This window comes from Desmodus rotundus, chromosome 7 (genome assembly GCF_022682495.2).
Source record: "Desmodus rotundus isolate HL8 chromosome 7, HLdesRot8A.1, whole genome shotgun sequence".
Lineage (NCBI taxonomy): Eukaryota > Metazoa > Chordata > Mammalia > Chiroptera > Phyllostomidae > Desmodus > Desmodus rotundus.
The window spans coordinates 73,647,593-73,662,955 of NC_071393.1; the positions used below are offsets into that span (position 1 = coordinate 73,647,593).

General features: G+C 38.9%; 1 protein-coding gene and 1 pseudogene across 4 annotated transcripts in view; one reads left to right on the forward strand and one right to left on the reverse strand.

Moving 5' to 3' along the window:
• The window catches only part of FSIP1 (fibrous sheath interacting protein 1), a 222,511-nt gene that overhangs the window by 175,605 nt on the left and 31,543 nt on the right, over window positions 1-15,363 (reverse strand). For all 4 annotated transcript variants that reach the window (XM_045202083.3, XM_024567316.4, XM_045202081.3 and 1 more), the window contains one exon: window positions 386-484. In XM_045202083.3, coding sequence (XP_045058018.2) covers window positions 386-484 — 99 coding nt within the window. The remainder of the gene's footprint in view (window positions 1-385; window positions 485-15,363) is intronic.
• LOC139441066 (small ribosomal subunit protein eS6-like) lies at window positions 4,259-5,004 on the forward strand (annotated as a pseudogene).

A 15,363-nucleotide genomic window follows, 5' to 3' on the forward strand; every position in this document is an offset into this window, starting at 1 on the left:
GTTTCGGAATAGAGTACACTTCCCAGTGACCACCCACAGAATACGCTGTTGGGAATCAGAGACTGTCCATCACCAGGATTCTTTCCATACATTTTCCTTGTTGCTTAAACTAGTTCTTCATTACTTGCAGTCAGCTTTCCTTTAACTTGTGGTTAATATAAAAAATTTCAAACATCCCAAAGGAGAAAGAGTGGTATAATGAATCCTCAACAATTAATTTCTACAATGATCAACTCATGACCAACCTTGTTTCATCTAGAACCTCACCTACGTCCACCTATTTCCAGATTAAATCATATCAAATCATTTCATCAGTGAACATTTCTATATACAGCTAGTATTTTCTTGGGACAATATGTAAAAAATCACACAAATCAAACCATACCTTGACTGACAGTCTGTATATGGTTTTCATATTCTTCTGGAGGGACTTGAGTATGAAATACTGAGAAAAAGGTATCTTCATGTTCATAGCGAGAAGGATCTATTAATTTTAAAAATCACTTATTTAATACACACAAAATAAAGAAGGAATTGTGTACATGAACAGTGTAAAGAAAAAGATAAAATCTAATATTCTCTGCAATAGTCCTCAATCATCTCTACACATGCATTTCTAACGACACCGTAACTTCCAGGTAGAAATGGCAATCACCTTTGTAGACATGACCGCTGAGATAGACAGCAGAAAGCTACATAGCCAAACAGCACTTCCCTAGAACTTCTGTGCACAGAGGACGTACAAGGATGTGTAAACTATCACGTTAACTCTCCAGAGATAACGCAGAGATAAATTCCAACACTCATAATACAGAGATTATGCACACTGAGTAACTTTAATTGTGTTTTTCTTCTTTATTTTAGATTGCCGGGGTGCAGATTTCAAATACATGGTCAGTCATTAAGATAAGACTGTCTTTAAGGACCTTAAATATCCATTAAGGCGTGCGTAGCAAATCAGCAATTTGGCAACACTTTATTATAAGTGTAAGTTACTTCATATACTTAAAGTGCTAATATATTTATTTTTGATCCGTAATTCCTTTTTAATAGCAGTTTCGTTCAATTATATAGTAAAGCACCCATAAAAATACAAAAATATAAAAACTTGCAGTACTAAAACTATTATAGCAGATATTTGAAGATTTTTTATTTTAATTTCTTTTTAATTTTTATTCAGTTACAATTGTCTGCATTTTCTCCCCATCCCTCCACCCCACCCCAGCCAATCCCACTCCCTCCCCCACCTCTACCCTCCCCCTTGATTTTGTCCTTGTGTCCTTTATAGTAGCTCCTGTGATATTTGAAGATTTTAAACCTAGGAGCCTTTCCTATGCTGAAATTATTCTTTTGACCCTGTGGCTCTTCACCCATAGTCTGCTGGTATTCATGCCTCAGGTGGAGGGTGGGTACGGCCTATACAAAGGCCTCAGAGCTCCGCGTTGGACCTAAAATTCAACAGTTTTGAAAGTCAAGCATTCAATGCAGGAGTTTAACTCCTTGAAAAGGAAAAAAAAAGCATTTTATGAATTCCAGAAGTCCTCCTTGAGAAAGAGGAAGGAAGGGAGGGAGGGAAGAGAAAGAAAGAAAAGGGGAGGGGAGGGGAGGGGAGGGGAGGGGAGGGGAAAGAAAGAACCCAGCTAATGTAGAAGAAATGATGGATTTAGGAAATAATCATTTGGTAACCATCATAATAATAACTGATTCAGATAAGAATCATCAATAGATGATAAAACTAGTGAGTGAAAGTTTGAAGAATAACAGGATAATAGCCTCAGAGTATCTCCTCACAAAAGGAAAAATAGTAACTTTACAGTGAAGCCTGGCAGACACTTAACCAACTGATCAAAGTTAATATCCCCAGCGATGGTTCAGTCAACACCATGTGCTTCCTGATATGATCCATTGAGAAGGACACAGTATCACTTCTGTGGGATTCCTGCCAAAAATGCACAACCTGAACTGCATGGTGTGAAACAAAAACAAACCCAAACAGGAAAAGTCTACAAAATAATTGGCCTATAGTCTTCAAAAATGCAAATATCATAAAACACAAAGAATAACTAAAAAGATATGAAAACTAAATGCAACACATGATCTGGGATTTGCTTTTGCTATGAAGGTTATTAGTGGGACAATTGACGAAATATGAATAAAACCTGTAGATAGATGAGTATGACTGTCTATCAGCGTTAATTTCCTGATTTTGTGTGTGTGTGTCCATCCTCGTGTGGAGAGGGAGACAAGGGGAGGGACTGTGTGTATACACAAACATATGTAAGTATCTATACATATATACACATCTATGCACACACAAATATGTGACAGAGAGAGAAGGAGGATGTGGTAAAATGTTAACACTTAGAGAATCTGGGTTAAGGGTATTTGAGAATTATTTGAGACTTTAGGTTTAAGGGTATTTGAGACTTTAGATTTCAAATTACATCAAAATTAAAAGTTAATAGGAAAATTTTTTACATTCCTCACTACAAACATTTATCTGGAAAGAAAGAATCTCCCTTCAGAGATCAAGACCCAGAGCTTGAAGGACTAAGCACCATTTTTAATTAGCCTTGAAAGAGGAAGATTGAAGGATTTAATTTAAGTTGTTTGTTGCCACCTGGGGAAGAAATTAAAGTCCCACCTAGACAACGGGAAGGACCTAAAAGAGGGGATCAGTTTAGACAAAAGAGACACAAGCCCTGGCCAGTGTGGCTCACTTGATTCGGTGTCATCCCGCAAACTGAAAGGTCAAGGGTTCGATTCCTAGTCAGGGAACACGCCTAGGTTGTAGGTTCAGTCCTGGTCGGGCTGAATGTAACAGGCAAACAACAGATGTTTCTCTCTCATATCAATGTTTCCCGCCCCTCTCAGAGAAATAAAATAAAGCGACACAAGTGTGAGGCTGCTCGCTGGCACACATCCCCTCTGAAGTCCTGGAGCTGGACAGAGAGCCCCAAACAGAATGGGGAAACCCAGGGCAGCATGGGCTCTGCCTCACGGCACATCTGGAACTCTGGGAGGAGACTCCACACACAGTGCTCAACCTACCCATGACAGCTACAAAGCAGCAATGGCAGTGTGGCGTATTTAGAGGGAGACAGGGCCTGAAATATTCACTCACTCACTCACACACACACCACACACACAAACCCACAATTCCCCGTGGCTGGCCAGTGGCATGGAGGAGATTCAGAAGTTCTCACTTGCCCCTGTGAACTAGAAGAGGCCCTCCCCCCACCACATATCATTATGCCAACCAAAAATGCATATATACAAATGACCTCTACAACTGAGAAACACTCTATTATACTATAAAAAATTCAATAAATTCAAAATATTTAAAAATAACCACATTATAAATTTCTGTATTAGCTTTTAAAATATAGGGCTTATAAAAAATTCCAGAGAACAGCCCTGGCTGGTGTGGCTCAGTGGATTGAGTGCCGGCCTGCAAACCAAAGGGTTGCTGGTTCGATTCCCAGTCTAGGGCACATGCCTGGGTTGTGGGCCAGGTTCCCAGTAGGGGGCGCGCAAGAAGCAACCACACAGCCATGTTTCTCTTCCTCTCTTTCTCCCTCCCTTCCCCTCTCTGAAAATAAATAAAATCTTAAAAAAAAAAAAATTCCAGAGAACAAAGGAAAGCACCATCACTTTCTAATTAACTATTAGATCAATGAGAAAATAAGAATACAATAGCAATTTGTGGAGAATGATGATGACACCACATACCAAAGAATGCAGTATTAGAGATAAAACCATTTTCAGAAACAAATTCGTAGCAGTGATGCATTTACCATATTGTTATGGGCTGAACCATATGCTCCCAAAATTGATATGTTGAAGCCCTAACCCCCAATGTGGCTGTAATTCAAGGCAGGGTCTTTAAGGAGGTGATTAAAAATTAAATGAGGTCATTGGGTGGGGTCCTAATTGAGAGAAGTGGTGTCATTATAAGAAGAGGAAAAGACATCAGAGATATCTTCACCCTCCCCCCAACCCTCTGCACACAAAGGAGGTCGCACAAGGCACAGTGAGGAAGTGGCTATCTGTGAGCCACAATGAGAGACCTCACTGAAAAACAAGTTTTCCACACCTTACCCTAGGACATCTAGGCTCCAGAACTGTGAGAAAATAAATTCCATTGTTTAAGCAACCCAGCCTGTGGTATTTTTTTCATGGAAGCCTTAGCATATTTGAAGATAAAATAAAATGAGTTATTTTTTGTGGTACCACAGAGGCTGTTGGCTGCTTCAGGATGAAGCTGAACTTTTCTTTCCCAGATACTGGCTGCCAGAAACTCATTGAAGTGAATGATGAATGCAAACTTCCTATCTGAGAAGCATATGGCCAGAAAAGTTGCTGCTGACACACTGGGTGAAGAATGGAACAGTTATGTGGTTCAAATCAGCAGTGCAATATGGCAAACAAGTTGTCTCCATGAAGCAGGGAGTCTTGACCCATGGCCATGTCTGCCTGCTGTCGAGTAAGGGGCACTCCTGTTATAAACCAAAGAGGACTGGAGAAAGAAAGCGCAATTCTGTTCAGGGTTGCATCATCGATGCCAATCTGTGTTCTCAACTTGGTCATTGTTTTAAAAAAAGGGCAGGGAGATATTCCTGGTCTCACTGATAACTACTGTGCTTCACTGCCTGGGGCCAAAAAGAGCTAGCAAAATCCTCAAACTTTTCAATCCTTCTAAAAACCATGATGTCCCCCAGTGTGTTGTGAGAAAGCCCCCAAACAAGTAAGAAACCCAGGACCAAAGCACCCAAGATTCAGCATCTTCTTACTCTACACGCCCTGCAACACAAACATGGGCATGTTGCTCTGGAGGAACAACGGACTAAGAAAAATAAGGAAGAGGCTGCAGCGTATGCTAAGCATTTGGCTAAGAGGATGAAGGAGGCCAAAGAAAAGTGCCAGCAACAGATTGCCGAGAGACATAGGCTGTCTTCTCTGAGAGCTTCTACCTCTGAGTCCAATCGAAATGAGGTTTCCTAGGATTAACAAACAATTAAGAACAAACATCCAGGAAATAAGAAAAGAAAATGAGTTTAACTAACTTAATGGAAGAAGCTAGAGAAAACAATCTAAAAAGTTCAAGAAGAGAAATATTGTAATCAAGAACCAACTGTACTTAAACAACAATAAAAGAAAAGAAATAGTATTCTGTGCTAAAAAGAAATGAGTTATCAAGCCATTAAAAGGCATCGAGGAACCTTAAACGCACTTTAATAAGTGAAAGAAGCCAATCTGAAAGGCTCTATACTGTATGATTCCAACTATGAGGTCTGTCCAGAAAATATCCAGCCATGCAATAGGAAAATGAATATGTAGACATTGATTTAATCAGCCATGCCTACATACTGAACCTCCATAAAAACCCTAAACAACAGGGCTCAGAAAGCTTCTGGGCTGGTAAACATACCAAGGTGCCGGGAGCCAGGTGCACCCAAAGGAGGCATGGAAGCTCTGCACATGCGCATCTCCTCTGTACCTTTCACTGTGCACCTCTTCCTTTGGGCTGTTTGTGAGCTGCGTTCTTTATAATAAATGAGTAAACATTTAAAAAAAGCCATATTTAGCAAAGAAATTCAAAACTGGTTCTTAAAGGCATAAAAAGAAAAATCTGCAAGTATAATATTAAAAAGAGAAAACACTAACTGTAATCAAGAAAACATGGTACCAATGAAAGGACAGATACATAGGTCACTGAAATAGAACAGAGGGTTCAAAAACAGACCCTCAAAAATACCGTCGACTGATCTTTAACAACAGAGCAAAGGCATTTCAATGGAGAAAGAAAAACCTCTCCAACAAATAGTGCTGGAACAGCTGATTGACCATCTGCAAAAAAAAGAAACTAGACACAGACCTTATACTTTTCACAAAAATTAGCTCAAACTGAATTATAAACATAAATGTAAAATGCAAAACTATGAAACATCTAAAAGAAAACATAGTAGAAAATCTATGTGTTTTTATATCCAATACCAAAAGCATAATCCATGAAATTAAAAATTGGTAAGTTAAACTTTATTGTAAAAACCACTTCTGCTCTGCCAAGACACAACAAAACCACAGCCATAGGCTGGGATAAAATATTTGCAAAACACATATCTGATAAAGAACTTATATCCAAAATACACAAAGAACTCTTAAAACTCAACAAGAAGAAAAAAGAAATCCAATTTTTCAAATGGGCAAAATATCTGAACAGACAACTCACTAAAGAAAATATACAGATAACAAATAAGCATCTGAAAAGATACTCAACATCATACATCATTAGGGAAATGCACATTAAAACAAAATGAGATACCACACTGACAATACCAATTGCTGGAAAGGATGCAGAACAACAGGAATTCTAATTCTTTGCTGGTAGAAATGCAAAATGGTACAGCCAATTCGGAACACAGGCAGTTTCTTATAAAGTTAAATAGTCTTATGTGATTCAGGAATCCTGTTCCTAGATATTACCTAAATAAACTGAGAATTTATGTGTACACAAAAATCTGCACACAAATGTTTAAAGCAGTTTTTATTCATAATCACAAAAAAAAACCCTGAGAACAATAAAGATATCTTTCCATAGGTGAAGAAATCCACGGTATATCCATAGAATGAAATGTTATTCCACAACAAAAAAAAATTAGCTATCAAGCCACGAAAAGACATGGATGAATCTTAAGTATGTATTGCTAAGTGAAAACACCCAGTCCGTGAAGACCACATACCATGTGATTACAGTCACATAACATTTGGGAAAGGCAAAACTAGAGACAGTGGGATGATCAGTGGTGGTTCCGGGTTTTGGGGGAAGAAGGGAGGGTTGAAGAAGGATATCACACAGGGAATCTTTTTTTGCCGATCCTCACCTGAGGAGGTTTTAGAAAGAGGGGATGGGAGAGAGAGAGGGAGAGAAACATCAATGTGAGAGAGAAACATCGATCAGCTGCCTCTCACACGTGCCCCAACCAAGGACCAGATCCACAGCCTAGGCATGTGTCCTGATTGGGAATTGAACCTGTGACCTTTCAGTCTATGAAACGACACTCCAACCAATTGAGCCACAGAGGCCAGGGCCACGCAGGGTATCTTGAGGGTGGTAAAACTAGTCTGCATGATACTGTAATGGTGGTTATATGACATTGTGCATTTTTGAACACCTGTAACTTCACAGCACAAAGAGTGAACCTTAATGTATGCAAATTTTCAAACAATTATTTAGGATGTAAAAGAATCCCAGAAGAAATACAGAACACTCAAAGCAATCTAACTGTGTTACAGGTATATGAAACAATTTCACTGAAGGGGTGGAGGAAAAACATGCTACCTAAGGAACTTCGGAAGTGAGCGGAGAAAGACTACAGGCAACAGAAACTGCACATGAGCACTGTACTCCAGTTGATTAAGGCACGTCCTATGGGGGCGGTACAAGCCAACAATTTTGATATCACTATACATGTATGGTGGAATTAAAGAATTAAGCAAATAGGTGGCCAGTGGTGACAGCCACATTTGTCTCTGTGAGAGTGAAGGTTACAGAAGAGCAAGGGGAAAAGGCTACAGTGATCCATGTGGTAATAAAGTCAGAGACATCAGTGCAAAGTCATTTTTATCTTAATATAGATATGGGTGGTCACACACAGAAATACTCACAGACATGTATGTAACAGGTTAGTATACACACACATATTCCCTTCCTCAGAGGTGTAGAGCCAATACCTCCCCAGCAGCAACAAGCACACCTAACATCCAAATCCTGGCTTCTAATGTTTTCAAATCATAGGAACCAGGTTTCCTTGGAAAAAGGGCTAAACCTAGGACTCGGGTAGGGTGACACACAGAAGATGAGTCTGGAGCATCTTGTAATGCCAGGAAGTAAGAAAGTGCCCAACAACCACAACAAAACAAAACACAATGATGGAGTATGTCAACGGGACACAGGAGTCAACCAAAAGAGCTCCCAGTGGCCAAAGCTGGAAAAATTTGAGCAAGAAAATAAATAAAGTGCTATTGGATTATAACAAAGTATACAATAAATATCCATGAGTCTATACTGATATAAATAAATAAATGGGGAGACTAGACAAATCCCTATGCAGAATAATTCAAAATAATGTACCTAAACATTCTGCCTTCAAGGAGGTGAAGCCTAACTCCCTACTCCTTACGTATGGTCTGCACATAGCTCCTCCCAAAGATGACAGTATGAAAAGGGGTAAAAATACAGGAGCTTTACGGTGGAGAGACCTGACGGACACTTCCTCAGCCAGGTGAGCAACAGTGATAAATTATGCTGATAGGATAACGTGATGTAAGGAAAGGTACTTTCACTCTGTGGTCTTCTAAGAACATACAACCCAAGCCAAAGGATAAGAAAAATATGGCTTAAATCCAGTTGCTGGAAATTCTACAAAATACCTGGCCAGTACTCCTCAAAACTGCCAAGGTCATCAAAAACAAGGAAGGTCTGAGAAAGTACCTTGCCCAGAGTAGTTTAAGGAGAAATGGAGGACTAAATGTAATGTGGTATCCTGGATGGGATCCTGGAGCAGAAAAGGGGCAAAAACCAAATGTCTGAATAAAGATAAGACTTTAGATAATAATATGTCAATACAGGTTCATTAATTATAACTAATGGTATGATACTAATGTTAATAATAGGAAAAACTGGCTGCACGAATATAGAAAATCTCCGTACTATCCTCATAATTTTCTGTAAATCTAAAATTATACTTAAAAAGTTAACTTTTTTAAAAAACTTGTAGATTAAAAATAGCAGAAAAACATGAACAAAAATAGGAATAAGAAATAGGACATGTAAACAATAAGGAGAATTATTACTTAAAAATACTATGGTAGCCCTGACTGCTGGCTCAGTTAGTTGGAGCATCATCCCATACACCAAAAGTTGCAGGTTCAATTCCCAGTCTGTCTGTTTCTCTCTCTCCCCACCCCACTACACTTCCTCTCTCTTGAAAATCAATGAACATATGTTTGAGTGAGGATTTTTAATAATAATAAATAAAATACTCTGATATATGAAATTTTATGTTGTTAAAAATTAAAATCTCAATGAAACAGATACTTTAAAATCTCAGTGACATGGCTATATTGCCAAAATTGACTCCAGAAGACTAGTAAACTGAAATACAATAGTATATATGAAAGAAGCTGAAAAAAATAAGTCAGAGAATTGCCTCCAAGGAATTATTTCAACCAGATGGTTTTTCCAGTGAAATTTTTCATATTTTTAGGGAACAGATAATCCCCATGTTATATAAACTATTTCAAAGCATAGAAAATGAACAGCCAGCCCTATTTATTTTATGAAGTTAACAGAGCCCGACAAAGCACACATACATACATTTACCCCCAGTCCCACTGCTACCCCAACACCACAATATACAGTCACATGGGGGACACCATCAGCCTCTCTCTCTCTCGCTCTCTCTCTCTCTCTCTCTCTCACACACACACACACACACACACACACAGGGCTTATCTAACTTATAAATGTAGATGCAAAAATTCTGAATAAATTCAGGCATTCAAGTTTGGCACTAAATTAAAAGAATAATACTCTATAACCAAGAAATACTGACCAAGGAATAAGAGACTCAATGTTTAGCTAAGAACAATCTAACAATAGCCGGGGGGGTGGGGGACAGTGGGAAGAGGGGATTACAGGAACTACTATAAAGGACACATGGACAAAACCAAGGGGGAGGGTGGAGGTGGGGAGGGAGGTGGGTTCAGCTGGGGTGGGGTGGAGGGATGGGGAGAAAAGGCATACAACTGTAATTGAATAACAATAAAAATTTTAAAAAAAAAGAGACTCAATGTTTAAATTTATTAAATTTAAAACATTAAATAAGTTTGTCAAGAAAAACTTTATGATAATTTAAATAGATACTGAAATGCATTCAATAAATGTCAACACTAAGTCCTTATAGAGTTCCCAGAACATGAATAATTACTGAAAAGGACACAAAAATTAACATTATTACCAAGAGATCATAAACTAACAAGGCCCAAAGCAAACAACTAAAGACACTTAGAATTAGTAAGATAATTTAACTGTCACTAAAGGCTAGAAAAGATCAATGTACCAACTCCATCAGTCAGGCAAACAGAGGGCAAATCCTCCCTTCTTCCACCTTTTAGTTCTATTCAGGCTCTCAGCAGACTGAGTGGTGCCCGCCCACATTGGGAAGGGTAGTGCACTCCACTCAGTCCACCAATTCAAACATTAGTCACTTCCTGAAACACCCTCACAGATATACCCAGAAACAAGGCTTAACCAGACATCGGGGCATCATAAAACTAACCATCACAAAGACTGGATGGATGGTGAGACCATTAACCAAGATAGAGAAAATATCCAAAAGGAGGATAGGAAGGAAAGAAGAGAGGGAGGAGCATAGAGAACTAGCAGGGAACAATGAATCCAGTAAAAATGCTACTATTCTATGAGTGGTCAACTGTGTCGGATGCTACAAAGATGTTAAATAAGATAAAATCTGGAAGTACGTCACTAGGTTAAGAATTTAGGAAGACCACTGATGAAGCATAGGAGAAAATGCATACCACTGAGGAATTAAGAAGTTATAAGTTGACCAGGTAGCAAGTGTGCCTATGTTTCCCCACCTTGCCCTCCTCCACACAGCCCCTTCCCCTTCCCTCTGGCCATCACCACAGTATTGCCTATGTCTAGGGTTATGCATACATGTTCTTTGATTAATCTCTTTATTCTCTTTCATCCAGTTCCCCCTCCCTCCACCCCTCTGACAGCTGCCAATCTATTCCACATATCCATGCCTCTGGTCCTATTTTGTTTGTCAGTTTATTTTGTTCATTAGATTCCACATGTAAGTGAGATCATATGGTATTTGTCTTTCTCTGCCTGGCTTATTTCACTTAGCATAATCTCCAGGTCCATCCATGCTGTTGTAAAAGGTAAGAGTTTCTTCCTTTAACAGCCACATAGCATTCCACTGTGTAAATGTACCACAGCTTTTTTACCCACTCATCTAGTTGGGTACTTGGTAGATGGGCACTTGGGCTGTTTCCCAATCTTGGCTATTATAAATAACAATGCTATGACACAGGGGTGCACGTATTCTTTCTTATAGGGGACCGTTCCACGTGGCAGTGGGGAATGTAGCCCAGACCCTAACTCAGAAAACCAGTAGGGAGCAAGTCGGCACACAGGACCAATGCCCACAGATAGGTTTTCCCATGGGGAATCAGGCCTGCATTGTACTTAGGCTGCTTTGAGGCTTGCTTTTTGCTAAAACTCCTCACCCTGAATTGAGGCAGCAAATGTTTACTGCATATCTTTAAAGTAACTTCCTAAAATCTATGCTAAACCTCACAAGTATGGAAAGTAACCAGTTCAACCACTTTTTCCCTTGCATTTGCAAATATCCTTCTTCTTTGATGTAATTAGCAACATCCTCTCCTTTGTTATCTGTAAAAGGTAACCACCTCAAGCAAACCTGTGCATAGCAAATGAGGACCATCCTGGATGCAACGTGCCCAGGAAAGCAATAAAAGCCTGTCCAGGCCAGGGTCCAGGCCCTCTCTCACTCACAGAGTGTGGGCCAGGGTTCGCATCATTTTCTGATTGGTATTTTGGGATTCTTAGGATATATTTGAGAAGTAGGACCTTTAAGGAGAGGAAGAAAATTGAGTGGTATCTGTTTGGGGGTGGGATGAAGGACTGAGAGAGGAGGTTTTATATGGCTCTTTGATTCTGTTTTAGGGCCAGAAGAGTTAAGCATGGCAAACTGAAGGGAATGAGACAGAAGAGGGACAGGATGACATCTAGGTGAAAAATGGAGTGACCAATGGATCCGCAGTCAGTGGCAGGGTGAAAGGAATGAGATGTTACTGACTTTGGCCTTCTAGAAAAGCATATTCCCTGGGTCTAAGGCAGCAATTTTTAACGGCTGTGCCATGGGAGGCACAATGGCATGCAGCAAGAATTTTTAAAACATGCAGTACTGGATTATTTAGTGAGGGGCTCTGACTCTTTTCCCTTAGATTGCTTAAAAATGACAACAGCTAACACAACAATAGCTTTCCACTGTGAATGAATCAAAATTATACCTATTCTTTGGTCAGATCAGCAAAAAACATAATATTGATGAGCCGCAGACTTTTAGTAATTAGTTTATATGTGCCGTGAGATGAAAAAGGTTGAAAATAACGGATCCAAAGTAAGAGTGAAGGGGGACAGAGGGGCACAGAGTACAGTCTAGAGCCAGGAAGAAAGAATATGGAAGGGACTCCCACCCAGCTGATCCATTTTCTCTGGGCAGTAAGACTGCCAGAGTGAAGAACTTGAAGAGATTGGAAGGTTAAATATATAGTAACTATTTAAAATAGCTGATTTGGAGACTGCAAAAGAAATTGCTAGTCAATACTGAGAATCACAGAGGTGAAAAGTCAGAATTCCTTAGCCGAACCAATTAGCATAGGCATATGATTTTCTCCCTCTGCCCTTTGCAAATCTAGCAGAAAGAGACTACCAGATTCTTTTGGCGAGGGGGCGAGGGGGTGGGAGGGGAGCAGAATATTTAATCTTAACATCTAAAAGCATAAGTATCATATACCTGAATTTCACAGAAAAGCACTTTGAAAGAGGTATTCACAGACCGTGAGAGGCATTAATTAATATGTTGCTGTTGTGTGTCTACACACACATAAATTCGGAGCCGGAAATACAAAAGACAAATGTGACAAAGGCAAAAAAGAGTAATGTCCATGAAAAACACCAAAAACAAAAAACAACCCTACCACTGAATGTATCTATCTCAGAGAGTATTAAATTCTATTTTTATCCATCAGATAAATGCTAAAAAACAAGGGAAAACTGCTGGTATAGTAAAAAGTTTAGATTTTCACATCATCCTCTAGAAAAACTTAAAAAGTGATCCCCCAAAAATGGGGTAGGATAAACCTTTAAAATATTACCAAGTCCTGGCTGGTCTGGCTCAGTTGATTGGAGCATTGTCCTATAACTGAAACAGTGAGGGTTCGATTCCCAGTCAGGGCACATGCCTAGATTGTGGGTTTGATCTCTGGTCTGAGCACATAAGTCCCCCAGTCCAGGCGCGTACAAGAGGCAACTGATCTTTGTTTCTGTCTCACATCAATGTTTCTCTCTCTCCCTTCCTCTCTCTCCCCCTCTACACACGATGAAAAAATTTCCTTGGATGAGGATTAAAAAAATTAAAAAAAAAAAAAAGTATTACCGAGATCTCTAGCAAGCACAATACTGTCTTCTTCAAAATCTCAGTAAACTTGAAGTTATTAACTCTGGGTTATAAAGTCAAAATGTGGTAAAAATCAATTTAATGTGGCTTTTATCTTTCACTCAAAGTCAAGGCCTCTTTTTATTCAGTACCTATTACAAATAAAACCAAATAACAAGTCAACAACGAATATCTTTTTTGGCTATTGGTTATTTGTGATGAGAGAAGGGGACTAGGATGTATTCTGTGCCTGGGGGCTGGGGAAGAGGTTGGAGGCTGCCACTGTGCACCACTCCAAAGTCCATCAAGTTCCTCTCAAACAAAAAGTTAAGGAAATGACTGCGAGAGACAAAGAATACTACTCATCCCAAGACTTTCTCCCTTTTTTTAAAGGGAAAAAATAAGAATAAAGGTAGAAACTATGTTTGGGTATGTTTGTACACACCTGTTTAAAGCTCAAGTCCAAATATATCTGGCTCTGTCTTCAAGAGCCTTCATTAAAGAATGTATTTTAACTAGATGCTGCCATCTACTGGATAATTTATAAGGGCTTTGCGCTTTCCTGGTAACAAAGAAAAACCATTCATGGAGGGAAACAGTGCAAAAGATTTGTTTTCATAATAAGCTTTATAGGCATATCTTGCCTTAAAACTTACATATGTGCTTGATTGAAATAATTTTAATTAGTTAATTTTTCATATATTTTTAACTGAGAGGTATAACCAAAGTTCAGTAATAACACAGGAAACTAATCTCAGACCGAAACTGATACAAGTGGTTTCACACCACTTTATATAACATGCTGCTGTGCTGTCACAGCAGGAGCAGGAGACTCCCAGAAACCTGTGCATGCAGTCAGATTGAACTCTTGCATGTCTATTTCTTTCATACTCTGCTAGTAAATAATACCTTTCTTAAACCAAAGATTCCGAAAGTTTCCTCTTTTGGAGTAAGGCAATAATTATGCTATATAAAATATTTTTAAATGTGTAATTAGGTTAACAATGTAATCTAAAGTAAATACTATCTCTTTTTGTTTTAAATATTTTTAAAAATTAGATCTGCACCTGCTAAATACATACCTGTGATACAAAGAGCCAGCAGAAAATTATATTAAGAAATCTGCTTTCTATAAAAGACCAGTATCAAAAAAATTCTAATTAAATCTGAAGACACAGGAATACAATAATATTGTCTCTTCATTTTGGCGAACTGGTCAAGTGTGAGCTAATCCAGACAGATGGTAACAAGAGTGAGGAACAACAGACATTTGGTTCACCTGTCTCTTACTCCCAATTCTTGTACAACAACCCCACTTTTGCATCTTACCCGCTCCACCAATACATAATAAATCAATTTTATAAATCTTATAAATATAAATAAATATAAAGCTAAAAATTAAATGAAATAGAGATAAATATTCAATATAAATAAACCTCATAAATCTTACCTGCTTTGTCAATATATAATAATTGACTAAGTTCAAAAATCTAAAAACTGAAACTCTAACATGATCATTTAAAATGATGATTCTCTCTGAACATAATGTTCAAGCCCCTGGTAACTTCAGCTTTCAGCTCATTAGGTCCAACTAATTTCCATGTTGGAACATTAGTAATGCCCTGGCTGGTGTGGCTCAGTAGATTGAGAGCCAGCCTGCAAACCAAAGGGTCGCCAGTTCGATACCCCGTCAGGGCCGATGCCTGGGTTGCAGGCCTGGTCCCTGGTAGAGGGCAGTCCAGAGGCAACCACACAGTGATATTTCTCTTCCTCTCTTTCTCCTTCCCTTCCCCCTCTCTAAAATTTAACAAATAAATCTTTAAAAAAAAAAAAAAAGAACACCAGTACTAAGCTAACACAACTGTAACTATCTATAGGGCCTACAATAGTCACATGACTCCAGAGCTACACCCGCAAGCTCTATAAGTATAAGCCAAATATACATGTCATGAACCTTAAAAATTAATGTATTTGATACTTCTCATTTAATTTTGGAGAAAGGGCAACTGAAAACTAACATCTTGCCACCCAAGGCCAAAAGTTCACTTGATGGTAACTCTGACTGAAAAGGCTAATGTCAAAAGGCCAT